The following is a 27,949-nucleotide window of genomic DNA, read 5'->3' on the forward strand; positions in this document are numbered from 1 at the left end:
AGGGTCCCTGATGTTATTAACATTACATGCATGCACAAAACATTGTTTGCAGACTATGGGGCCAAGGGAAGTTTCTGGCAGAACAAAGTCTGAATATTTGGTCATCTTACTGTCAAAAAGAGATAAACAAAAAACCCTCTGACCCCTCCCCCAGTTTTCAAGCCCTCTACTCCCTCCACTTGAGTAATCTCCATAGTTTTAACTCTAGTTCTCCTTTGAAATGATAATTTTTGGTTTACTTGGATGGTGAGAATTGAATGTAATTTTAAGTTTATTTTCTTTTTCTTTCAAGGCTTTACAAAAAACAGGAATGAAGACAAAATGGAACATTTTGCTGTTTCTGGTTTTCTTATTTTGGAACCCAGCCAGGTGAGACATTGTAGTTGTTCATTTTAATTCTGGGTAAATGTACGTTTCTTGAATACTGTGAACATAGTGGTAGTTTTTGAGAATCTGGGTTATTTTGAATAATTATTTCTAAATTAAAGGTTGCACCAGAAGACTGATGTACAAAGTGTCAGAGCCTTTAAAAAGTTCATTGCTAATTGTTTTTAATAATACAATCCAGAAGTGAAAGGAAATATTATTTAAACAGAAAAATACCTCTGAAATAAAGAATCCCCTTTGAGTGGTAAAATTCTTACATGGAATTGAAGTATTTTAGTTAAATGGTTCCATAATCACAACAAAATTTAGTATGAAAGCCAATAGTTTTCCTTAAAGCTAAAAATACTTTGGTGTTAATTAAATATTTTTCTTATTTTTTTTATGGTTTTGGTTCTTTTAGTCAATATAGAAAAACCACAAATGATGTGTGAGTCCTAAACCTCTAGGTGGAGGTAGTATACAACTTCACAATCACAAACATTAAAATAAATGCTTGATTTATCAGTCATTTTGATATTATTTATTTAGATAAATTTTATTCCTAAAACAATTACAATTACAAAAAGTACCTATTTCAAATATGTAACCAGTTTTTCTGTCCCTATGCTCTACAAATATGCAATTAATTAATACTGCTTTCAGTAACTCCGTATTTGTCTATTTTTATTTTTATCTTGATACTTTAAATGGACACTTTTTGTTTAATGCCTTTCTAATATGATTTTCTAAGTAATAGATAATGTAAAATACAAGTTTCATCACCATTTTTAACCAATACCTTTATTCCCTTTTACTTTTTTTCCTTTTCCCTGCCCAAGTATTTGACAAAAGATGCAAACACTATTTTCTAGAACTGAAAATAAATCTTTATAATCTTAGAAAAAAAAATTTTTTTTTAATTTTGATCTCTTTAACTCTTGAAAGTAGACTTAAAAAAAAAATGAACATGACATGCGGTTTAAAAACAATTAAGTGAAAATCACTACATGGAACTTTGTGAAAACCTTAGTGATTATCTTTCAAATTAGCTTAAGTAGGCAGTATAGAAACTTTTAAGGCTAGAAGGTATGAATTAATTTACTTGCAAGATTAAAAAATGCTATCCTTATTTCAATGTTTTCTCTGCTGAAGGAGCAGTGTTTGTTTGAAGTTGTCTGCCAGTATTATAATTCATTAGGAGCATTTTTAGCTTTTCTGCAATCATTTAAATTCAAATGGACTCTGTCAATATTTTATACAATACATCTTGATCAGAGTGTAATCACACATAGTCTTTGAATGTGAAAGAAGTGAACAGCCATGATAAATTAATAATCAGTGACAGGCCTCACTGCTTGCCCATATTTCTCTCCATTAGTTTTTTGTTCTATATTTGCCCAGTAATGCTGAAGTCAATTATATTATATAATTGATTCTTTGGGGGGATTCATTAAAATCTCTGAATCATTATAGGAAAAAATGTCAGTGAAAAAGGACATTCTGATTTACACATCCAACTCCTCCTGTATCAGATTGCTGACTGTCACAACAGCAGACAAGTCTCTAGCTTGATGATGAGAAATCATGGGGGAAAATCACTAGTTCTAACTATTTTTTAGGATATTTTAAGACCATTTGTTCTTCCTTCAAATTTATCACATAGTCACAAAAACATGGATGAGCATTTCCTTTTTTGTTTTAATGTAGCCCCTTCTCTCTTTTCTTGAAGATCAGTCAGTAGTAAAGGCCCCTCCAAGGCTAGCTGCAGCTGCGTGCGTGTTGTGTTGCTAATCCATTCAGAGCCCACCTCCAACTCCCTGGCACCAGTGGAGCTTGGAGCAAGGCCAGTGGAGTTTCCCTGATGTCTATATTGCACTTGGCCATTGGGTGGAGGTATATCCAAAGTAAGAACATAATCTTGGTTTAAAGAGAAAAGGAAAGACAATTATGAGGGACACAGAGAAATTTTATAACTCTATGGAGGCAATTTATTTTCCAATTAATATTCAAATAATTAAAGAACTCTTTCGTGAGTCCCTTAGATTAGTGTTCCTTTCTAACTGCAGAGTAACGTTACTAATTGTATCTACAAGTATAGAGGAAGTCTACAATTATACTCTATTCTGGGGAATGAATTATAGAAAGAAATGTATAAGTGGTAGAAATTTGAAATAATGTTGAGATCAAACTCCCTGGCCATCTAATATCTAGGATCCCTTTTCAACAGCATGTTTACCTTCCCAGCATATACAATGATGTTTGTAGAAGTGAAAAAAAAAAAGGATAATGGGGGACAGACACTAAGAGCTTGTTGTTGTTGATGTGATGAGCCATGGAGAGCTTAGAGAACCTTAAAATGAAATTCCAGGAAGAAGAGCTTGTTGGCACTTGCAAAACACGCTTATGTATGTATATAAGCTTGTAAAATTATCTGTTTAGGTTGGTGCTGGCTGACGGCCAAGAAGATGAGGCTAAAAATAACATTACCATCTTTACGAGAATTTTAGACAGACTTCTGGATGGCTATGATAATCGGCTTAGACCAGGACTGGGAGGTAAACAGAGTTTTGACTTTTTAAAAATTCTCCGAATATAATGTCTATAAAATTGAAGGATACTACTCATATTTTAATATAGTATATATGTGACTGCATCATTATATATATTTTTAAAACTACAGAAACTAGTAAGGATATGAAAAAAAATATCATCTGTGATTCTATTTTTATACACATAATGTGTTTAACATATCTTTTATAAAATGCCTAAAGTCATATGGGCCAGACTTGCTGCCTTAAGAATTTTGAAATGAATTATTTCTAATGTCTAAGTTTTTCAAAGTTAGAGGAATCCTGGTGTGGCGCTGTGGGATAGTGCGCTGGACAGCAATGTTGATTTGAACCGCAAGGTTGGCGATTCAAATTTACCAGCTACTCCTCAGAAACCCTAGACAGGATCAATTTGAGTTGGAACCGACTCGAAGGCATTTAACAACAACCATGTCTAAGGTTTTCAAAGAGAATGTGTACTGCATTTTGACAAATACAAATGTTAGGATTCTAAAGTGATACTTCTTTGCACACATGTAATGTTTCTAAATACAGACAGATTTGACATTCTTTTAACTTTCAAAAACATGTAGGCTTAATTGTATTGGACTTTAACACAATTTCATTTCATTTAAAAAATTTCATTTTCAACAACGACAAAAAACTATATTTATATTGCTGTTAAATGCCTGCAAGTTGGTTCCAACTCGTAGTGACCCTGTATAAAGTTTCTGAGGAGTGGCCGGTGGGTTTCAACTACTGACCTCAAGTTTAGCAGTCTAGTACTCATTCTACAGTGCCACAGCAGGATTAGATAAGGGGAAATGTTGCTGTTAAGTACCATCGAGTCAATTCCAACCCATAGCAACCCTGAGTAGAGCTTCTGAGGAGCTTGAACCGCTGACCTTGTAGTTCAAACTGACTTTGCATTCCAGTGCATTACCCCACAGCACCATTTAGTCATGGGAAATACGTTAAATTTTGATTATCCTTTATAATAGTTAGGGGGTACTAAGAAGATCAGATGATAGAATGTGTAAATATGAAATTCCTAAAAGGATTCTGAGTCAAAATTTTATATTATAAATATTACTAATCAATTTCAATAAGAGACATATTAAGGTACACATTCAAACACATATGACATGCCTGCATCATATTTATTAGGGTGTACAGTGTAATGGTTAAACATTAAAGCAAATTACTTGCGCACCTACTGTTGGTCAAACATTTATTTATATTGATTGCTAGCCTGCTAGTACCAGATTGACAACATTGCAGTATTCAGTTGTTTGAAAAGATTTGGATTGACTAAATGCTTGGAAGTTTATGTAAATATTTTCTTTGAAGAATATGTTGTTATTGTTAAGTACCATGGAGTAGCTTCTGACTCATAGCAACCCTGTTAGGATTTCCAAGGAGTGGCTGGTAAGATTGAGTGCTGGCCATGTGGCTCAAACTGACCTTGCATTTCCAGTGCATTACCCCACAGTGTCACACTGTAACTCCTTGAAGAATATAGGTGGCTTTTTAATTCTATATTTTTCTTAAGCATTGTATGAGTCACATTATCCAGAGGTCAAAACCATGCAGAAGAAATCCAAATTGTTGTTTAATAACATACCATTTAATGACTATTAGTTTTTATATTTGAATCCCTGGGTGGCAAATTGGTACTTTGCATTTTAAGTGAAAAGCCCCACAGAAGAATAACGCTCACAAATATGACACATTACATCTCAACATGTATTTTTATAAAAGAAAAACAAAATTGAAAAGAATATCTCCTTAGTAGCCACTATGCTTAATGGGCATGGATATAAATATCATCTGTGTTAGTTATATGTGGCAACAAGCCAAAGCCAAACTCATAAGCATGTCAAACATAAGTCTACCATAATTCATAATGGTGTCTTAAGAGGTAGGTTGCACTGATGAAGATCTTTACCTAATCCATAGATTCTATTCTTTTTAGGTAAATCATGTAAAGTCTGAAAATCTTTAAAAAATATTTGAACTTGGACTTTGTCTTTTTGAATTTTTAGGTTGGATATTTACACTCTAGTCAAATGGTTGTCATAATGAGAACCTGGGTATTCTCATTAATCTCATACTTCTTTTGTAATAATGTTAATATCCTTTTATTTTCAATTGTCAGCATTCAGATAAGGTCCTCATTAGCTTGTTATTTGGGTTAATGCCTTCCAGTGAACTCTTGTACTTTAATGTCTTCCTTCTGCAATCCTTTAATTGTTTGGTATGTTGTTGTTTAGTACCGTCAAGTTGATTTCGACTCACATTGTTGTTGTTACGTCCCTTTGAGTGGGTTCCGATTCATATAGACTCTATGGGGGGTTTCTGAGGAACAGCTGATTGGTTGAAACTGCAGACCTTGTGGTTTGAAGTCCAGTGCTGATTCTACAGGGCCACACCAGAAGTCCCTAGCGACCCTGTATAGGGTTTCTGAGAGCAGCTGGCTGTTTTACAATGCCTACTTCATGGTTCAAAGTCCAGTGCTGATCCCTACAGCGGCGCCACATATTAGGATCTGATATCTCACAGTTGGAGTCCTGGTGTGGCACTATGGGCTAATGCATCAGACTGCAAAGTCATTTGAACTGCAGGGTTAGTGGTTCAAGCTCACCAGCTGCTCCTTGGAAACCCTATACAGGTTTGCAATGGGTCAGAAGTGACTGGATGGCACTTAACAACAAAAACAATCTCACTGTCAAATTAGCCTTCCTTTAGTCTCCCACTGTTTTTCATGACACTCTCTTGCCTTGACCAAATACCTTTATTGACTCCCCATTGCTTTTGGTGCTGAAGGAGTAGTAGAAGGAACTTAAAAGCAGATACATCTAAATTGGTTCTTCTGCTTCATTCACACATACAAGCCTGTGTTGTATGTGTTTCTTTTTGCTTTAAAATGGTCGTGCTACCTCTAATTTAATAATTTACAGGGCTGTTGATCAGATTAAATAAACAATAAGTGTGTGCTGTTAGCAGGTGTCATATGCTTAGCATTTCTTGATTCCTAATTTAATAATTATGCTGCTTGGAGGCCAAGATGGCCAAACTTCATCTCTCATACTTAGGACATATTGTCAGGAGGGACCAGTTGCTGGAGAAGGATATCATGTTTGGTAAGGTGGAGGGTCAGAGAAAAAGAGGAAGACCCCCAATAAGATGGATTGGCCAAGTGGCTGCATCAATGGACTCAAGCGTGGCAACAGTAGTGAGGTTGGCCCAGGATCGGGCAGTGTTTCATTCTGCTGTGCATAAGGTCACTGTGAGTTGGTACCAAGTAAATGGCACCTAACAACAACAACAACAATTTAATAATCAACACTTTTCTGCAGTTGGTGCCTCTGGTTTCATTTGTCACTTGGCCTGTTATCACTTTTCCTCTTCTAACTCATCTATTTATTTTTCCTTGAGAATTCATTCACCTCTGAAATGATTTCTCCTCATCTGTCTTTCCTATAAAGATCGATTCAACACCAGTCCTCTTTTAGCAAAGATATTTCCTAATGGAACTGAAGCACTTCAGGTTTATTTACCTCCCTGCTGAATTTCTTTAGCATCTATTGGCTCAAAGTCTCATTTGGCACTTATTATGTGCTATCTTATAGTATTTATTACCAGTTTTATGAGTCTCTTGTTACCTTAACAAGATTGTAAGCTGTTTGAGGCTACATATTGCATCATAAATCCTCTGTGCTCTCTTTGTAACTAAATATTGATTTGCATATTGTGGCCATAAAATAAATGCTGATTGCTTGATTCCTTTTCTATGACAAGTTAATCATCTGTAAAATGGGGCCATTCAAATTTATCTGACCTTTTAGTTAGGAATGTTGGAATGACATGCTGGACATCCTGCTTCAGCAAGGCGGTGTGGCTTAGAGATGACAACTTAGTTTTAGACTGTAGAGACTTAGGTAAAATTTGTTTGCTGCCACTTAGCAATATTGTGACCTTTCAATATTTAGCATCTCTGGGTCCACATTTATTTATGCAGTTTAATTACTAATACCTGTTAAGTGTGATATAGAGTCCTGGTGTGCTGCTGTAGGACAAGCACTGGACTTCTGACCACAAGGTCGGCAGTTCAAACTCTTCAGAAACCCTATCTCTGTAGGGTCATGACCAACTGACAACTCTTAACAACAACAGCAATTAAGTGTGGTGATATGTGCAAACATTTTAGCATAATGACTGGCATTTAGTAGATGGTTAAAAAGCATCAATTACTAAAAGACTTAGAAAAACTACCAAATGTATTGTTACAAATTTAAAATATTATGCTTACTTCTACATACAAAATTATTATCTTGAATTTACATATGTCACTTTAGTTAGTAAATTGAGGAAACGTACTTGATCCAGAACGTTGAAGAAATTATTAATAAGAGGAAAATGGGTTTGAATGAATTGAAATGTATCAAACTTTGAAGCTCTGTTGATTGAATTATCAAGATAACTCATCTGTGGCACTGTGGGTTAATGCTCTAGACTGCACATTCGGTTTGAACTGCAAGGTCGACAGTTCAAGCTCACCAGTTTCTCCTTGGAAACCCTATCTATGCAGGGTGGCTATGGGTTGGAACCAACTGGATGGGACTTAACAACAACGATCTCATTGAATGGTGGTGGTGGTCCTGTGATTGTGTTTCATCCTTTGTGGTGGCTCCAAATTGTAAAAACCCTGTATAGGGTTCTGAGTGTACAAATCTTTACAGCAGCAGAAGACCTCATCGTTCTCCCAAGGAGCGGCTGATAAATTCGAACTGCTGACCTTGCAATTAGAAGCCCAGTGTTTAACCCACAACACTACAACTAGTTTACTTTATAATTTTAATATAAATAAGAATTTAGGAAAGAAGAGACAGTTATTGATTAGGAGTAAAAAAAAAAATCATTTGGCCTGAGTTTACCACTTATGCAGTGGTTACGAATCAGGCTGCGAACCTCAGGGTCAGCAGTTCGAAACTACCAGCTGTTCCATGGGAGAAAGATGAGGCTTTCTGCTCCTGTAAAGATTTGCAACTTCAGAAAATCTGTAGAGTCACTATGAGTCAGTCAGAACCGACTCCACAGCACATAACAACAACAACAACATCTTACCCTGTCCCTGAATGATGCAAATGAGTAATGTGCTTGACTGCTAACCAAAAGATTGGAAGTTACAATTCACTCAGAGGTACCTGGGAAGAAAGACATGGTCATCTATTTCTGATAAATCAGATAAAAAACTCTATGGAGACCTACACCTATGGATGCAGTAGCTCAAAAGAGGGAACAAATCTTTACAGCAAGGATCATTCCCACCCACTCCATACACAGAGTAGACGGGGATGGGCAACTTGGACATTGGCTACCCAAAATGAAGGGGGCTACAAAGGCAAGAAGTGACTGGCATACAAGCTTTCAAGAGGGAGCCTAGATCCAGAGAGTGTGGAGGAAGGTAGAATCTCCATTGAGTAGTAGTCAATCTGTCTGGGTGGGGCTGATGAAAGGAAATGCAGATAGGTCTCTTGTGATACAATAGTGAATAATTGTTATCAGGACTGATTGTGAGGGTTGGAAATGTAAAGGTAGACATTTAGTAGCAAAAGGATGGGAATGATTGACTTTGCAGTCTAGGAGCAGAGGTCTCTGAGACCATTAAGGGAGAAGAGTGGAGAGCAGGACCCTACCCAGAGAAGCAATGACTGCAGAGATGGAGGCAGAGACGATGACATGGAGCAGCTGGGCACTTTAGACCCGGAGAGGGAGAGGGGCTGTGTGTTGATGACCTGGGGGCAGGCTTGCAGGTATACCCTTTGGTAGGTTGATGAGGCATGGAGGGGACTGTAAGCATGGCAATGAAAGGATATAGGATAGGATGAATGTAAAACTAATGTTCTCCCATGTAAAAACTATCACATTCACAACAAAACATTAAAAAACAAACAAACAAAAAAAACTCTATGGAGCACAGTTCTACTCTGACATCATGGAGTTGCCTTGAGTTGAAGTGAACTTGCTGCCAATTGGTTTTGTTTATATTTTATCTAAGGCACGTTAGAGAGTCTGAGCCTTGATATTTTCTTTGTGGAAATGGAAAGCAGAATATTTTACTGGGTGGGTTGGATAGGTGACTGAGCAATGCAAACTGTTTACTTTTGACTCCTGGTTTGGCACTGTAGGATCAGCACTGGACTGTGAACCACAAGGTCAGCAGTTCAAACCCATCAGCTGTTCCTTGGAAACCCTATACAGGGTTGCTGTGAGTCGGAACCAACTCTACAGCACTTAACAACAACAACAATACTAAGTTAAAATTTGGCAATTCAGATCCTCTCAGTGGCACTGCAGAAGAAAGGCCTGGCAATCTGCTTCCTGAAAGATGACAGCAATAAGGACACTATTGAACAATTCTACTTTATAGCAGAGAATCCTTGTGTGGTGCTGTATGATAAGCCCTGGATGGCAAACCACACAATCATCAGTTCAAACCCACCAGTTGGTCCTTAGAAACCCTATACAGGGTCACTATGTATCGAAACTGTCTTGATGGTTCTTAACAACTCCTGTATATCACATGATTAGATGGCAGTGGCTTTGGTTTTGTTTTGTTGGAAGGTAAAGTGAGATTCGTATATATGACTAAGAATACACCGTACATTGAGTGGCTTACTGTTAAAGTACTTAATAATTAATATTAGTAATAATACACCCTCTTTCAAATTTAAGTGGGATCCTGTTGCTCTACTTATCAAAACCCTATTTGAGCAATAGCACTTAATTTCATTGAGAATAAAAGCTAGATTTATCCAAGGCCCTGCACAATCTGTCTCCACATTCCTTCTTGGACCTTACCTCCCACATCTCTCTTAGTAACATTGCTTCAATCACACTGGCTTTCTTGTTATTCCTTGAACACACCAAGATAACCAGCATATTCCTTAGGAATCTTTTACTTGACTTTTCTCTCTTTCCCCAGATATCCACAATTCTGACTTTATTCTCAATGAGGCCTACTCAGACCAACATAATAAATACTACACTTTATCTACCCTTGAGGGATGATCTGGTTTACCTAACTTTACTTTTCCTTCTAATTCTTTGGCACTTATTGTGGGGTTTTTTGCATTAAAATTTAGAATATTTTGAGAGAACTAATACTCAGGACAATATATGCATGCTTCAATTTGATTTAAAATTCTACTTAATTTATGATGCTATTCTATATATGGCCACATGTTATTTATAAATTAGTGAAATTAAACAATGAGATGATAATGCATGATACAGAAAGCTAAACTTTTTGTTAATCTTGTTTTGAAAATATTCCATGCTTTGACATTTTTTTTTTTTTAGTTTATTACTGTTATAACAGTTATGCTGTTTCTAAATGGTTATAAATTAAACTATAAAAAGAATGTGTACTATAGCTTGTTCTCTTTACATGGATCATTTTGAGGGAATTATGATCTGTACTATCTTATTGTATTGCTGATTTATCTTTGTGTCTAGATTTTAAACGCAGTTTATAGTAGTAGTCAAGCATTTATTGTTTTTAAAAATACAAGAGTATTAATTGCTCACTTTCTGTCTCATTTGCTAGGATGTAGGTTCCGTGGTGTCATGGATTTTTGCCTCTTTTGTTGCTTAATTCAATAATGTATTATCCCATGCTTCATGAAGAGAACCTGGCACATAACACTGTCTTAAATACTTCTTAACTGAATTTCAATTGTTTTCATTTTTCTTTTTAGTATGTGACCACTTTTTAAAAAGGAGTCCTGGTGGTGTGCTATAGGATAAGCACTAGCCTGCTAACCTTAATGTTGGCAGTTCAAGCCTAGCAGCTGCTCTTGAAAACCCTACATAGGGTCCCTATGAGTTGGAACCAACTCAGTGGCACACAACAACAACAATGCACCAAAACATAAAAAGAATTATGTAACTTCTCATATGCTTAAGAAAAAAATCATTGGAATAATTAGCATTTAATTATCATCAGGGTCTTTCACTATTTTCATTGACATGCTTATGCTGACTTTTTGGTGTATTGGAACAATTATTATAACAATTATTCAAACACCTCACTTAAGTTAACTGTAATTCTGTCATGAAATAGATGTGTGTTATTGGGTGAATTATTTACTCCATCTGTAACTTAATTTACTCATCTGTGAAATGGAAGGAGGAGTTCTATTTTTTCCCATTTATGCTCACAAGGATATTGTGTGGTCTGAGAAATTAAAGTTCTTAAGACAGCATAATGTTTCATACAATTGGTAGGTATTGTTAGAAGGAGCCCTGACGGCACAATGGTTAAGTGTTCTGATGCTCACTGAAAGGTTATCAGTTCAAACGTACCCAGCTGCTCCAAGGGAGAAAATTGTGGCAGTCTTTTTCCCTAAAAATTTTATCCTTGGAAACATTATTGGGTAGCTCTCTGCCCTATAGAGTCTCTATAAGTTAAATTGATTGCAATGGGTATTATTATTAGAAACACTAGAGGTAAGTTTTTAAATGCATCATCTTCGAAGGTACTGCTCTTTTTAAAAAGTCAAGAAAATGTTGGTGAGTGTTGTGCCGACTTCCTTGTGAGTCTGGGAACCTGAGATGGATTTACCTTGACTTCTTATCTATCAAGCATATGCATCCATGTTATCTAGAACTAATAGCTGAATCCGTTTTTCCTTCTGTCTTTATTTTAGTCATTGGAGTTAACAACTTGGAGTATCTGTGGATTTTTGCATTTCATAAGAGACTTTCAAATTGTTAACTGAATAAATTGAGCAACATCTGTTTTTTTTGGACCCATTTTATAGGGTCACTGAAAACAATGAGTGTGTAGACAGACCTCATATTTTTGTGACAGTTAACATTCACAATGCTCAGCAGTGATAACTATTAGAAATGACAAGGCTTGGTATCTAAATTATAGATTCAGTCTGGAAAATCTAGATTGAGCACCGTGCTTTACTGCATTTCAAGACGCAATTGTGAGGAGGCTGTCTCAATAGATTGTCCTTGTTTTCTTTTTTGACAATGTTACTGTTTTCTGCTCTGATCTCAGATGAAGTTATATTTCTAAAGCCATGAAAATTGGGAGGTCTGAGCATAGATTTAGGGTCTGAGAGACAATTTCCAACTTCATTCTTGGATTTTATCCTTAGTCTATAGATAGGTGTGTGATGCATGGTTCCATGAATTTTATTACTCCAAAATTATGGGAACAAATTATAGACTATTAGGTGTGCAGAAAATCTGGTTTCTCTCAGAACCTAAGTTAGGAAATCTAACCTCAAAATGTTACTGTTGTTAAGTGCCACTGAGTCACTTTCGACTCAAGGATCCTGTAGAGGGTTTCTGAGCAGAGGATGGTGGACTTGAATTGCCAGCCTTGTGGCTAGTAGTCCAGTGCTTATACTACAGCATCACACCAGGATTCAACTCGTAAAATAGTATTGTGTTACTTTATAAAGTAACGCAGACATTTATTAATTTCATCACTTTTATCATGTTACTTACCTCACGTTGCTTAGTGCCTTCAGCTGGAAAATGATCATGAACGAATATGACTTACTGCTCTCTTTAGATGGTTTTTGTTTAGTTTTGTTTCTATTTAAATCATTTGGATAGTGTCTGATAAACAACTTAGGAACCCAATATATATAGATAATATTATGTTGCTGGTATTTTTATGCCTAGTACTAATTCTACTTTGTTGTTGTTTCTGTTATGTGCCTTTGAGTCTGTTCTAACTCATCGCAACATCCTTTATAGGGTTTCTGAGGAACGGATGGTGAGTTTGAACCACTGACCTTGCAGTTCAAACCGACCTTGATGTCCAGTGCTTATCCAATGGCACCACGCCAGGACTGTGAATGTAATAAAAGCCATCATTCAAAGTTTCATTTAATTTATAAAGCTGGAACTGCTAAAGAGCGATAAATTTTCAGCCCAATAATCCAGTTAAAGACCATAGATATTTGTGTGTATCTTACAGAGTCTGGTTCATTTTTTGGCATAGATTTGTATATGTTGAATTACTGAAAATAAAACCAATCTCAGAAAATGCTGACATCTATTGCCATCCATAGTTATTATCATGATATTTAGCATTTCGGCAGCATGATAATGACTTCCCCTATAATATGAAGTTCTATTTACAGAATAAAAGTTCTCTATGTGAGATGGATGATGATTATAGAACATAAACCAAAAGTATAACCACTCACCTAACTTAGGGTGCTTTAGCTATTAGAACAGCCAAACCTTGGGTCTTGAGTATGCCTGGTAATTGGTTGGTGTTGGTAGCTGTTGCCACATCATCCCCTAACTCATGGCAACCTCATGTGTTATAGAGCAGAGCTGCTTCATAGCATTTTCTTGGCAATAATCTATATAGAAGTTGTTTTCTAGCTTTTCATTAATGGGTGGATTTGAACCACTAACCTTTAAGTTAGCAGATTGATTCCAAATCCCTTGTGCCACCAGGCTCATTTGATGGTAGGTAGCATCACCATTATCTTTAAGACAAGGAATGGTGGAAGCTTCAGTAGAGAAGCTTCAATTACAATGAGAATGGTTCAAAATCTCAGTATAGAAGAGGGACTTCAAAAAGTTTGTGGAAAAATTGAAATAAAACGGAATTTTTTCAACAAAATTTTCTATTTCCCCTTATAGAATTCAGGAGGGGAGATATAGAAAGGGTGTTTTGAAAGAACAGAGGGGCCTGAGCTGTTAAGTAGTTCTAATCTCAGACAGAATCAGGGTAAACTCCATGTCTGGGGCCTCTGCCTGTTAGAAAAGCTGTGAATTTTGGCATCCGCCTCCTCATTCAGCAGCTGCAGATGGGGCTGATGCTCCCCAGAGACCAGAGGCAGCTGAGGATCTCTTCTCCCTGTTCTTCTAACTCAGCTCTCTTGGGTCACCTAAAGTGCCTAGAGTAGAACAATTGTCACAATAAGCATTAAGATGAGATTTGAGGGCCTTTTGGACTCTTGTCCCATCAAATCAACTACACCCACTTGAGGCTGCCTAGCGGTCACAGAGAGCACTGCATTTATCCTCCTGAGTGAGAAAATGGGAAGAAAATCCAGGCCAGTTCACAAAGGTGTTGTGTAGATGACTTATAGTAACAGTGTAAATGATTAATATCAAGTTACTTGTCATTTCCTACTTACTTGACATGGTTTTCTGGAAGCTATAAAACATAGAATTCGTAATGGTACTGACTTCCTGAAGTAAGATACCACTGGGGAGACTGGGAACCCAGGACACAACTTTCAAAGTAAATTCTTCAGTTGTGCATGTGGCCTGCACTGCTTCTCTCCCTTTGGCACAGAAATAGTGTACTGATGGGCTTCATCACAGTACATGTGAGGTTAGACTAGAAACCAGACTATGCTTTGTGTAGACTTTTGGATTCTCTTTAATATTCCAAGGCAAGATGAGAAACATCCTCTTAGCATTTCAGCCCAGCTTCCCTAATGGTGTGTGTCTTTCTTTCTCACTTTATGTCTAAGAATTGTAGTAAGACAGACTCCTTTAGGCATCGGTTACAGTAAGTTACTTTTGCAAAGCTTTTCTCAGTTCTTTGGGCTAGATACATGGCTTGTGATTATTTTTTTCAAAAAAAAGGTAGTCTAGGTACAAGGTAACACGGGTATGCATTACATTGGTGATGGTGCTTTCTCCCTAAATGGCATCCCTTTTGCAAGATTTAAGGTGATATTATTGAAGTTCATGGCCCCAGAGGATATCAGCTCTATTTTAATGAATTTACACTAGGGTTTTGGTTTCACCTTAATGACATTTTAGATAGCAGCAGTTTCTATAAACCGTTGCTATTTGAAAAGAGTTCTCACTCACAATTTAAGGGAACATTATTTTTCTTTGGTTTTGCATGGTCAGGTACTAGCATACCTTACTCACTGTGTTTTCCCCTCCAGCCCTTAAGCTCGGGTGCAGTCAAAGGGTTTTTTTTTTTTTTTTTTGGGTTTTTTTTTTTTTTTTCTCTTCTTAATATAGGGTGGATAAATCGGACCACAGGCATGACTGATCCATTTGTTTTAGTGTCAGTTTTTGATTGCTACAGCTCAATCAAATTGTTCAAATTTATACTGAAGGTAGAAATAGCCCAAAATAACACCTTGGCCAGCCAGCAATTCATTACTTTCATTGTGTTAACATGGAAAGAGTCAAATGAAATCATTCTATTAGTCCAGTCTATAATACCTGTGTATTGAAGTTTTATTAAGTGCCAGAAATCACTCTATGAGATATAAAGATATATATTATAAAGTACTTTATTGGTCATCCAGGGTATTGAGTGAGAGTAGGAGGGATGAGGGACAGATCACACACTATCATTCTCAAAATAGCACCAAACAGTTCAACACATGTTCCATTGTAAGAACATCTATTGAAGATTACAGAAGCGAGACATTACTTTAGTTGTACCATGGAACAGTTGTTACCCACATTCTTTGGCTGTATTCATTCGTCTATATTCAATAATTTCTTACTGAAAATGAGGAGTTTCTGGTTAGTATTCTAAATGGGGGAAAACTATGATGAACAAGATACAGTCTTTTGATAAATTTTTTTCTCACCCACCATATTATGGCTTTCTGCCTTTTGGGGATTCTTGACATTAATTAATAGTACTGTAAGGAGCTCTGGTAGTGTAGTGGTTATGGATCGGGCTGCAAATCGCAAGGTCAGCAGTTCAAAACTACCAGCTGTTCCATGGGAGAAAGATGAGGCTTTCTGCTCCTGTAAGGATTTACAGCCTCGGAAACCCTGTACAGGGTCGCTATGAGTTGGAACTGACTCCACGGCACATAACCATCACCATCAACTGTACAGGAGTCCTGGTGTGGCTGTGCAGGATAATAAGCTGGACAGCAAGGTCAATTTGAGCTGCAAGGTCGGCAGTTCAAACCCACCAGCCAATCCTCAGAAACTCTATAGAGTTGCTATAAACCAGAACATACTGGATGGCTCTTAACAGGACAACACTGTACAATCACCCCATGTTTCCTTTATTGAACTATAAACCTTCTTTTAAGAAAAGTAAGTGTTTTCTGGTTTATTTACAATCAGGCTGAGAATCATATCATTAGGAGAGTGCAACACCTCAGGGAGCCTTCTCTCGAGATCTGTAGCAGAGGAGTTGAGTAACATTGGTGTGCTAGTAGAACTTCAAGAAAAACTTTTTGGGATCTTAATCTTAACTTTGCTCAAGCTAAAGGTAAATCAAGAATAACTAGACATGCATTGTGGAATAAATAATGACTGAGATAGTGTATAATGTAATTAGAGTATTAAGTTCATTTTTAAGATTAATTTATGAGGTTAGTCTTTTGAATTTTTCTTGTTCTTGACACAACACAGAATTCTGGAAACCAGTTTTTAATTTAAAATGCCCTCCTCGCTTGATGTAATAGATCATATTCAGGAGTAAGGTATGATAAGAATAAAGTACATGTTTAAATCTAGGTAGATTCCATAAAGATGCTTTCCAAATCAGGAATACTGATATTTATTTCAAAATTTCCATTTTAAGTAAGTTTTACTTATTTGACTTTTGGTGTCTTTGTATGTTTCAGTATACTTTATTTGATAGCTTTGTATGCTTCACTATGTATGTTTTAGAAAATTAAAACCACTGATATATAGAACTTGCATCTCCACATGGCAGTCTTAATTTGATATATGAGTTACATGATGTCAATTTTAATTCTACTTTCTTTATGATAATCCTTATTTATTTCAACACTTAAAACATGCTATAATAGAGAACATGGTTTTATATATTATTAGAAAAAGTAATACTCTATTCTAAGGGCATTCTTTTATAAATATCTTTATTATAATTCATAATGTCAGCTCCTTTTTAGGATAAAGGATGAAAATGATGATTGTTCTAGAAATCTGTGTTTTGCCATTCTTCCTCTATAGAGGTATATCATTTAATAGTAATAATACTTTTTTTCTGATATAGTACACATAGAAATAAATGTAAAAAAGATAAGATAATGATATTTTCAGTAATTTTGTGAGATGGTTGTTGTTGTTGTTGTTAAGTGCCGTCGAGTCAGTTCCGACCCATAGCGACCCTGTACAGGGTTTCCGAGGGTGTAAATCTTTACGGGAGTAGTTAGTATAGTTAAATCCATTTTTGTAAATATATCTAGAATTAGTTATAATAGGTACTAAAATTGGAGTACTAAAAGTTGTGCCATAAAGTTAAAGAAGATTTGAGCAAGACTGAAAGTTATAAATGTCTCCTAATAGCCTTCCAAAATTCCTTATTTAGATTTGGTTTTGTAGTTGCACCACTAGTATTTTAGTGGTTATTGACTTGACATTTGAATTCTATTAAAAAGATAATAGCATTAATAAGACAAGGAAGAAAGAAAAGGCCCAAATGGATATCAGATGAGACCCTGAAACTTGCTCTCCAGCATAAAGATGCTAAAGCAAATGGAAGAATTGAGGAGGTAAAAGAGCTGAACAGAAAATTTCAAAGGGCAACTCCAGAAAACAAAGACAAATATTATAATGAATTGTACAAAGATCTGGAGTTTGAAATCCATAAAGGAAGAAGACACTCAGCATTTCTCAGACTGAAGAAAGTGAGGGAAAAATTTAAACCTTGACTTAAAATACTGAAGGTGTCTTTAGGCATAATATTAAGTGATGCAAAAAGCATTAAAAGGAGATGGAAAGAGTATACAGAGTCACAGAAGTCCAAAGTGCACTGAAGGCATTGGCAAAGAACAAGCCTCAGCGAATTAGTGGGATACAAATTGAAATCTCTCAACAAACTGATATAGCCCTCGAAGCATTCACTCATCTATGCCATGAAAATTGAAAGACAGCTACCTGGAAAGCTAATTAGAAGAGATCCATATTTGTGCCAATTCCAAAGAGAGTTGACCAAATGAAATGTCAAAGTCATCAGACAATATCATTAGTATCACATGCAAGTAAAATTTTGCTAAAGATAATTTAAAATGGCTGCAAGAGTGCATTGACAGGAAACTGCTGGAGGTTCAAGAGGGATTCAGAGGAGGATGTGAAACTAGGATTATCACTGTTGACATCAGATGGTTGTTGACTGAAAACAGAAAATGCCAAAAAGGTGTTTTCCTGTGCTTTAATGACTAGGCAAGGTTTTTGATTGTATATATCATGACAAGCTATGGACAGCATTGCAGAGGATGAGTGTTCTGGAACAGAATAATTTAGTATTCATGAGGAACCTGTACATAGATGAAGAGACAATCATTCAAATAGAACAAGGGGACACTGAATAGTTTAAAATTGGGAAAAGTGTGCACCATGTGTTGTGCTCTTTCATCATACTTATTTAGTCTGTGTGCTGAGCAAAAAAAAAAAAAAAAAGAAGAGAAAGAGAGAGAGAGAGGGACCCCCCAATGAGCTGGAATGGTACAGTGGCAACAGCAATGGACTCAAGCATAGTAGCAATTATGAGAATGGCGTAGGACTGGGCAGCATTTTGTTTTATTGGACATAAGGTCACTAAGGGTCAGAAATGATTTGATGGCACCTAACAACAGCAACAAAGAGACCAAAAGAGTCAGGTGCTTTTAGAATAGTGTGCATTAAAACCTCTCTGGGACAGAGCAGAACTCCAGACTTCAATTAGAGGAATGGTTTAGGTAGGAAGGTAATTGTCATGAGAGACTTTTAGAAAGAGATGAGTAATGTTGTGTTATTACTAATTACTCGTAAGGTTTTAGAGTTTATAGCAAAAGCTGAGTATTCTGGAACTCATTTGGGTTATTACCCAAATCTTTGGGTTGGATAGTCTAATTATATGAATTTTTAGAAGCTCTTACAATAGGATGAATAAAGTTAGCCATAGTTAGAGAATTAAGGTTAAATTGAACAAAATTCATTTTGTTACTGTGATTATATATGAAAACTCATCAGTTTCTCAGGAAAGGAAATAGTGGGATAAAATTCCAGCCAGGTTTACAAGGAAGATTAAAATTTGGATACCAAGAGAGAAGTCTTAATTAAAAGAAAATGGAATTGCAAGACTGGTGTTTAGATCGGGTAGAGGGGAATATGGGAGGATAGATTTAATTAGTTATCTAGGGCATGTAAGAGGATAATCATCGAAGCAAAAAAAAAAAAGTGAGACTGATGCTTGTGCTTGTTAAAATAGGAAACAAATCTTACAGCAGATTTTAGGGTAAAGAAACTTGAGAATCTAAAGAGTGACCTTGTGTGTTGAGCATCTTATAAAGGCTCTGGTCTATTAGAGGATTACTAATAGAACAGCAAAAGGTGCAATGATACCCTAGTGGTTACAAGTCAGGCTGCTAACCTCAAGATCTAAACCACCAGTGGTTCCACTGGAGAAGGATGAGACTTTCTGCTCCCACAAAGATTTATAGCCTTGGAAACTCTATCCAGGGTCACTATGAGTCAGAACTGACTCCACAGTACGTAACCACTACCACCACTTACCAATGGACCTTACTGTTCTATTGGTGGAGGTGTGCGGTGGAGTAGGTTCTGACTCAAAGCTACCCTACATAAAGTGTCTAAGGCTGTAAATCTTTACAAGAGCAGAAAGCCTCATCTTTCTCCTGTAGAATGGCTAGAAATTTTGAACTGCTGACTGTGAGATTAGCAGCCTGACTCGTAACTACTAGACTACCAAAGTGCCTTCCCTTGCTAAATAGGTGGGAATTATTTTTATCACTTTGAATATCTTTTAGCATAGTAATCTTTTCAGAGTTATGGGATCAAAGATAACTAACAAGAAAACCATCTAAAGAACATTATTATCAGTAATGTTAATGTTAAATTATGGCATTATTTCAGATAGATTAAATATAAACATTTGGCTCTTAAAGCATAAAAGTAGAGTAAGTCTTAGAATTCTTGAACCAGAGGACCAGGCAGATGAAGTAGTTGGGAGAAGATTGCAGTAGCAGATCTTTCAACTTTTATTTCAAGCTTCCCAAAGAATCTGAAGAGCCCTTGGAGGTATTTTTGGCTGGCACCAAACTGATAGATGACTCATAGGTTTAGCAGGGAGGGTCATTTAAGTTTTATTTTATTGTCTGTAAAATACAGGGGTAGTGAAAAGTCCCATGAGACCCAGTTGCTGACTCAGGGTGGAGACATTTACATTTCAATGCAGGTCTGTCTGTTCCACCAGTGTTGCCTAACTGTGTTGTTCATCTTTAGTTACTACCTGACCCAGTGCGGTCTTTGTCATTTTGGTGACAGCTTCTAATACAGACATTCTTGCTCTCAGACTTCTGACTACCACCAGTTGCAGGGGTCAGTTGCAGTTTCTACTGCTAATGCTACTGCCTGAAACAACTGGCAGATGAGGAAAGTGGGCAAGTACATGTTTAAGTGAGTTGGTGTGAAAGCTAGCGAGGTGGGAAGCAGATGTCTCTACATCATATCCCTTCCCTTAAGGGATGTCCTGTCATTTCTGTCATTTCCCCTAAGTGCTCAGAGAGGGTGGTGTGTCTGTCTAAAGAAGACAATGGATCCTGGTGTTATACTGTAGGATAATCACTGGATTTTTAACTGCAAAGTTGGTGATTTAAACCCACCAGTTGCTCCTCAGAAATCCAGTACAAGGTTGCTGTACTGGTGTAAGTCGGAAAAGATTCCATGGCACTTAACAACAACAACAGCAAAGACATTAGAAGAGGATATTCTGAACACAAGTGACTTAGTTACTGCAAATTTAATGACAATTGAAGCAAAGATCTTTCTATCTCACATGGAATAAATCAATATGGGTGAGAAAATAATAGTATGGTAGCCTTTCAGCCATTCAGGAGATACTTGCCTGTAAGTAACAGAAAAATACATCTACAGTGATTTCAATGGAGAATGAATTTTCTTACAACAAGAAATCTGGAGGTAGGTGATGCCATCAAGAGCCCAGACTTCTTTTGTTTTTTTCCTTTCTTCTTTATTGTTGACATCTTCCTTAAGTTTGTTACCTCATGATCTCCAGATGGCTGCTACAGTCCCTACTGTCATATCCATGGTTAAGGCCAAAATAAAAGGAGGAGATGGCACCATGTCTTCCTTGTATCAGAGTAAAGGGAAAAAATCAAAAAAATTCCTAGCACTTAAGGCTGATTTCTTCCTTTATCTCATGGTGCTTTCTAGCTAGCAAGGCATCTGTGAAAATGTATTCCATCGTTGAGATTGTGCATGTTTTTGCCTGAAATGAAACTGGGGATTTATTAGAAAAAAAGGAGTATGGCACTGTGTGCTAATATGTCAGACTGCAAAGTCCTTCGAACTACAAGGTCGGTGGTTCAAGCTCACCAGCTGCTCCTTAGAAACCCCTATACAGGGTCACTATGGGTCGGAATCAACTCAATGGCATTTAACAGCAACAACAACAAAAAATTGGGTATTTACACAGAATACCAGGCAAAGCGGGCTCAAGGCAGCACTCCAAAACTCTGAACCACATAGGTAGGAATATTTAAAAAGTTTGAAGGCTTATAGCTAGTGGAACTTGTAGCGGAAGTAAGGAATCATGTACTTTTGAATCTGTCAGGCTCATTGGCCCCAGAGCCAACAACTTGGGCGTGACCAAACGACAAGACCAAGCAGGGAACAGACCCACCAAGGAATAGCAGCATGGAAACCTCAGAGCAAAGGTGGACAATACACTTTGTCAGTTATACTTTGTTCTGATTTTCTTTTTTTAGGTATCTGTTCATTGCCCACCCACTGTTTGTGTACCTCCATTCTGGTGACTAGAGGGGGTACTTAAGCAAGTGGACACCTCCCACCCCCACCACTGATAGGTCCTTGTGCCACGCTGCACACAGATACTTTCAGTCCAAGAGTGGGCCCTGAACTGTTTTTTTTTTTTTTTTTTTAATAGTGAAAAGGCCAGAGCAGGGGGAGTGGAGAGGGAAAGAGTTTAGAAAAAAACAGGCTGAAAATTAAATTAAATCCTGAGGCATAGCATAATAACCAACAGTGGCATTTTGAAATTTATCAGGTGGCTTTGAAGGCAAGAAGCTGAAAGAGGACATTAAAGTCATACTCATATTAGACTATGGATTTTTTTTCTTTTTTCCTCTCTCCCTCCTCTCCCCTTTCTGTGATTTTAGATTACAGTATCTAGTCTAGTTTTTGATGTTGTTGTTTTTTTGGGTTTTGTTCTTGTTTTTTGTTTGTTTTTTTTTTTTTTTTTGCTGCTGCTGCTCTTTTATGCTCCCCCTTTTACCTTTGGGGGACTCTGTCTTTCCCTATATTACCCAAGAATAGACAGCAACTGCTGCCATATAGTCCAGATATAATCACACTCTATAAAACACCCAAATCCAGGCAAGAACCAACAACAACTGCCATACACCAGGGAGTGAATAAGAAGAGTGAAAAGGGAAGCCCACATCTTGATCACATTTACCTGGAGGCAATGAGAAAACATAAAAAAATACCAAAACACACACTAAATTAATTATTAAGGCCACGGGTATACACTAAACATGTCTAAGAAGCAAAAGCAGATGGCCATATCAGCACATGTCCAGAAATAAGATAAAATGTCTGAGACCTAGAGGTAGACCTGGACTACATTCTGTAAGGAGGGCAGGCCTTGGAAATGCCTGAGAAGGAATTCAGAAAAATTATTATAAAATGTCTCAAAACACTTTATAATGGAGTTGAGAAAAATAAGGAAGAAGTCAGGAAAGCTCTACAGGAACAATCAAATAAGATAGATAACAGCATTAGAAACAATTCAAAGCCTACAGAAAGACGTCCAAATGACCAATAATAGAATATCAGAAATAGACAAATAGAAAATAGAAATAGACAATACACTGAAAGGGCAAAAGAATAGAATAGAAGAGATGGAAGGCATAACTAATGAGCTGGAAGACAAATCTCTCAATATCACTAAGACAGAAGACCAAACAAAAAAAGGATAAAAAAAAAAAAAATATCTGAAGAAGGTCTAAGATTCATGTTGGATAACATGAAGAAGAATAACTTAAGAATTATTGGCATTCCAGAACAGGAAGAATCACACAAGTCCACAGAGAAAATAGTTGAAGAACTACTGGAAGAGAATTTCCCTAACATCCTGAAAAGTTAAAAAAAAAATAGGTATTTAGTAGGCTTCTGGAATTTTCTGCCCCTCAATTTTCTGCTCTGTAAAATAGAAGGTAATAGTTGCATGATCAGTTCGTATATATAAAGTACTTAAAACATTAAGTTTCATATGAATATTCTGCATGGAGAATGTTAAAATGAAGATTTTGATTTAATACATCTTAGGAGTCCTGATGTGGCACTGTGGGTTAATGTGCCAGACTGCAAAGCCGTTTGAACTACAAGGTCGGTGGTTCAAGCTCACCAGCTGCTCCTTGGAAACCCTATACAGGGCCGCTAGGGGTCGGAACCGACTTGATGGCACTTAACAACAATAACAAGTGGAGCTCAAGACTATTTCTAACAAGCTCCCAAGTATTAACTACTATGCTGCTGATCCTAGGACTATACTTTGAGAAGCAAGGATCAGCTCAGCTGTTGTATTGCAAAACTCCAGGAGTGCATTCATAAAAAGTATTATGCAATGAAGGGAAGAAGGTTTTCAAGTGCTCAGTAAATGTTAGCTGTTATTGTTGTTGATGCCGTGCTGTGGGTCAATGCTCCAGACTGCAAAGCCATTTGAACTGCAAGTTCAAGGTTCAAGCTCACCAGCTGCTCCCTGGAAACCTCATACAGGGTCACTATGGGTGGGAACCAACTCCCTGACACTTAACAACAACAACAAACAATTATTGTTGTTGAGATTATTATTACTGTAGTTTTCTCTAGAAGTTGCTGTTGTTACTTAGAATCAGTACCTACTCTTAGCAACCCTGTATAGGGTTTCCAAGGAGCATCTATTGAGTTTGAACCACAGACCTTGTAGTGGAAACCAACCTTGATGTCCAGAGCATTATACTGAAGTGATACAAAAGGACTGTTGTTATTGATAAGTGCCACTGAGTTGGTTCTGACCCATAGCGACCCTGTAAAGGGTCTCCCAGAGCAGTTTGTGAGCTTGTACTGCCAACCATGTGGTTCCATTAGACTTTGCAGTCCAGTGCATTAGCCCACACGGCCACACCAGTATTCCACACAAGGACTAAGATTTTATAAGATGTTTTTAAAAGGTGGCAGTGATAAATTTTATGTTTTAGAAATCATATAAAAATTATTTATTATATATTGTAATATACTTTTCAAAAATTGTTAGTAAGTTTTAGATTAGCCATTAATTTCTATGAATATGATATATAAGGTTAAGTAAAATTTCTCAATTCAGTCCACTCATCAGTTCAATTTAATTGTATCACACTCTATAAATAACATATTTACACATATGAAAATAAAAACTAATATGGTATAGCATCATGCTTTTATTTGAATTTGCTCCATAAAAATGTGTCTGGCATGGTTGTTTAATAGTAAAAAAAAGTGTAGTAAAGTAGTTATAGAAAAAATTGATATGGAGGTTATGAACTAAATTATTATGTATAATTTACTGTAACAATACTTTAATTATTAATATGGGGTTGTGGTGAATAAAATTGTACTGAAAAATAATAAAAATCCAAACCCACTTCCACTGAATTAATTCTGATTCATAGTGAATCTTTATATAGTTTCTGAGACTGTAAATCTTCATGGGAGCAGACAGTTTCATCTTTCTGACATGGAAGAGCTGGTGGGTTTCAACAGGTTTTTATTATTCAAAAATAATAGCGTTCTTTAAATTTTTTGAAGCTCCATGTAAGAATTTCAAAATTTTCTTTTTGGAGGAATAAACATTGTATTTTTTAAAAGTGATTTACATTGTATAGTGACACTATATCAGTATAAACTATAGTAAAACTAGAGGATCCTGTTGATATATTATTGATTGCTAAGAGGGTAAGACTCCTGGTGTGGCGCTGTGGGCTAATGCATCAGACTGCAAAGTTGTTTGAACTGTAAGGTCAATGGTTCAAGCTCACCAGCTGCTCCATGGAAACCCTGTACAGGATCGCTATGGGTTGGAATCTACTCGATGGCTTTTAACAACAACAAGAGGGTAAGGTGTGGCACTGTAGGATAAGCACTGGACCACAAGGTTGGTTTGAACTACAAGGTAAGCACTTCTACCCCACCAGCTACATGCTCCTTGGAAACGCTATACAAGGTTGGTTGTTATGGGTCAGAACCAATTCACCAGCACTTAACAACAATAAGAGTGGGGAGGGTATTTATTTTGATCCGGGAGGTTATGGTGACGAAGCAACTAAGAGTCTAAATGGCACTAGTTTATGCCTGAAAAATCCCTTTCCATTTTATGAAAGTCATATAACTTCGAAAGACCCTATTCATTGTTTCTTTGCCTCAGTTTACAAAACATAAAGATGAAGGGACCAATAAATGACCTCTAATATCCTTTCCATTTGAATTTTTCTCTCTCTCTGCTTAGACTTGTTTCAAGACAGAGTAGAAAATAAGGCTCTTGGAACAGAAATGTAAGCCAATATTTTTTAATTGTAGAGAAATAGAAGGATAGAGTATGGGACTGCATACAAGCTAGTGAATTAAGGCTGCTAAGCCTCTAGTCTTGTCAAGTCTTAAATAGTACAAAGACTTCTTTTAACTCCTAGCAATTAGAGACTGTACAAAACCAGGGACTTCCATTATACAAAAATACCAGTGCCAATTAAGAGTTTCTCTCAAAGCAGAGTAAGATTTGGTTAGGAAGTGACTTGCACAAGTGAGGTAGTGATAAATGTACCAAATTACATTTTCCAGTGTTATGTTTTTATACATTGTCCTTTATATTGTTATGAAAATGGCAGCATGTCTTCCAAGGTCATATTCTGCTCTGTTTGATACCAAGGACTCCATTTCCTCTTGAAACTCTGCCCACCTTGCCTTCAGTATCTCAGCTTTTTCCTACTTTTCTCTCTACCCTTGTTAAGGATTTAGATTCTCCTGTTTCTTTTCATTATCTCACTTCTTAAATGTGGTTATCCCCAAAGGTTTTAACTTTCATTGTTTTTTACTTTAATGTATTCCAAAAATATTCTCATTCAATTTCACAGCCTCAAATATCAACCTGAACCAGAAGCAAAACAAGAAAACAAATCCATTCCCTTCCAGTCAATTCCGACTCATAGCAACTTTTTTTGTTAATGTTTTATTGTGATTTACATGATAGTTTACATGGGAGAACATTATCTTTACATTCATCCTATCCTATGTCTTTTCATTTCCATGGTTACAATCCTCTCTATGCATCATCAACCAACTAAAGGGTAGACCCTGCAAGCCTGCCTCTCAGTTGTCAGAATACATTCCCTCTCTCTCTCTGGGTCTAGAGTCCCCAGCTGCTCCATCCCTCCACATCACTATCTCTGCCTCCATCTCTGGCGTGACTGCTTCTCTGGGTAGGGTCTCTCACTCTGCTCTTCTCTCTTGATGTTTCAGGGACCTTGGCTCCAGGACTGCATAGTCAATCACTCCCCTCCTTTTGCTACAAAATGTCCACCTTTACATTTCCAACCCTCCAAGCCAGTCCTAATAACAATTATTCACATTTGTACCACGAGGGACCTATCCCCATCTCCTTTCATTAGCCCTGCCCAGACAGATTGGATACTACTCAGTGGAGATTCAACCTTCTTCCATGCCCTCTGGATCTAGGCTCCCTCTTGAAAGTTGTAAGCCAGTCACTTTTTTCCTTTTTAGCCCCCCATTTTGGGTAGCCAATGTCCAAGTTGCCCATCCCTGTCTATTCTGTGTAGCGAGGGAATGGGAATTATCCTCTCTGTAAAAATTTGTTTCCTCCCTCTTTTGAGCTATTGCATCCATAGGTGTACGTCAAGTTCATCAAATTGTATCAGATTACTCTTTCTTTTCCTCTTCTTTCTTCTTCTAGTTGAGCTCTGATCATCCAGTCATTGAAGCCAGGTTGAGTAGGTTTTGTCTGAAAGTGTCCATGTTCTTCTGCATATGCCTTCTCTTCTTATCAGCTGGATGCTTCACTCTCCACTCTAGACCTCTGTGGTTATGAAACTGACTCTGGGCCCAAGAGTCCCCAGGTCTGGCAACACTGCTGGCCAACCAGGTCTTCACCCGGGTTCACAGGAGTCTATTGAACATTGGAGGGCTTAGCTCGCAGCTTCATTGCTGTTTTCCCCACTTCCTCTTATCAGTGATGAACATGATCACCAATCAGATCACATGTCTGCTCCTGTATTCCCATTGAGTCTTAGTCTTGGAAGGGGATTTGCCCTGAGGGGACCCAACCACTGGCCTTGATGTCTTCTGGGTGAGCAACTTGCTTGTTCTTATAATAATCAGTCGGATTGCTTATATTGTTTTGTATTTTTCCTGTCACACTTTGTTTCAAGAAGTGTCTTCTGTTATTTTACCCATTCCAGGCTGGTCTGTTTGTCATTTCAAGTGGAAATTTCCCACCTCAGAAGATTCTGGATGCAGTTCAGGATTCTACCTATGGTCTTATGTAATGCAGAGGTTCTGCAGGTAGCCTTCTTCACTGGGCATGTTGTAGCCCCATTTTAGGTATTCCAATCAGTTATAAGCAGAAGTCAGACTTACAAGGCTTCTATGGGATATTTCTGGCTATTCCTTTCTCCCCCCCTGAAGTGTCTATTTTATAATGGTATGCCAGGGAAACCAAGATACAAAAGACAGCCAATTATCTTAACATGATTTCTCCCCTTTAGCCCATTCCAACTATGTCTCATTCCCTGTATCCCAGAGCCCTGTTGTTCCAAGGTTGTGCATACATCATTATTTACCTCTGTGTCACTTAGCCCATGCGAAACTTGCCTAATTGTTTTCCCGTATGCCTTGTTCTTCCATTCCCCTTCTTGACAATTGCCCCCTCCCTAGCATGCAAACTATGCTGTGTCTATTCCCTACCCTGTGCTCCACCTTCCCCTCTCTCCCCTCACCCCACTCCC

At 37.2% G+C, this 27,949-nt stretch overlaps 1 protein-coding gene across 1 annotated transcript in view; it reads left to right on the forward strand.

The window, feature by feature from the left end:
• The first annotated feature begins 310 nt into the window (after positions 1-310).
• Positions 311-27,949, forward strand: part of LOC102822908 (gamma-aminobutyric acid receptor subunit alpha-2-like) — a 286,045-nt gene continuing 258,406 nt past the window's right edge. Inside the window, exons 1-2 of the mRNA XM_006872692.1 lie at positions 311-369; positions 2,806-2,921. Coding sequence (XP_006872754.1) covers positions 311-369; positions 2,806-2,921 — 175 coding nt within the window. The remainder of the gene's footprint in view (positions 370-2,805; positions 2,922-27,949) is intronic.

This window comes from Chrysochloris asiatica, unplaced genomic scaffold (genome assembly GCF_000296735.1).
Source record: "Chrysochloris asiatica unplaced genomic scaffold, ChrAsi1.0 scaffold00209, whole genome shotgun sequence".
Taxonomy (NCBI): domain Eukaryota; kingdom Metazoa; phylum Chordata; class Mammalia; order Afrosoricida; family Chrysochloridae; genus Chrysochloris; species Chrysochloris asiatica.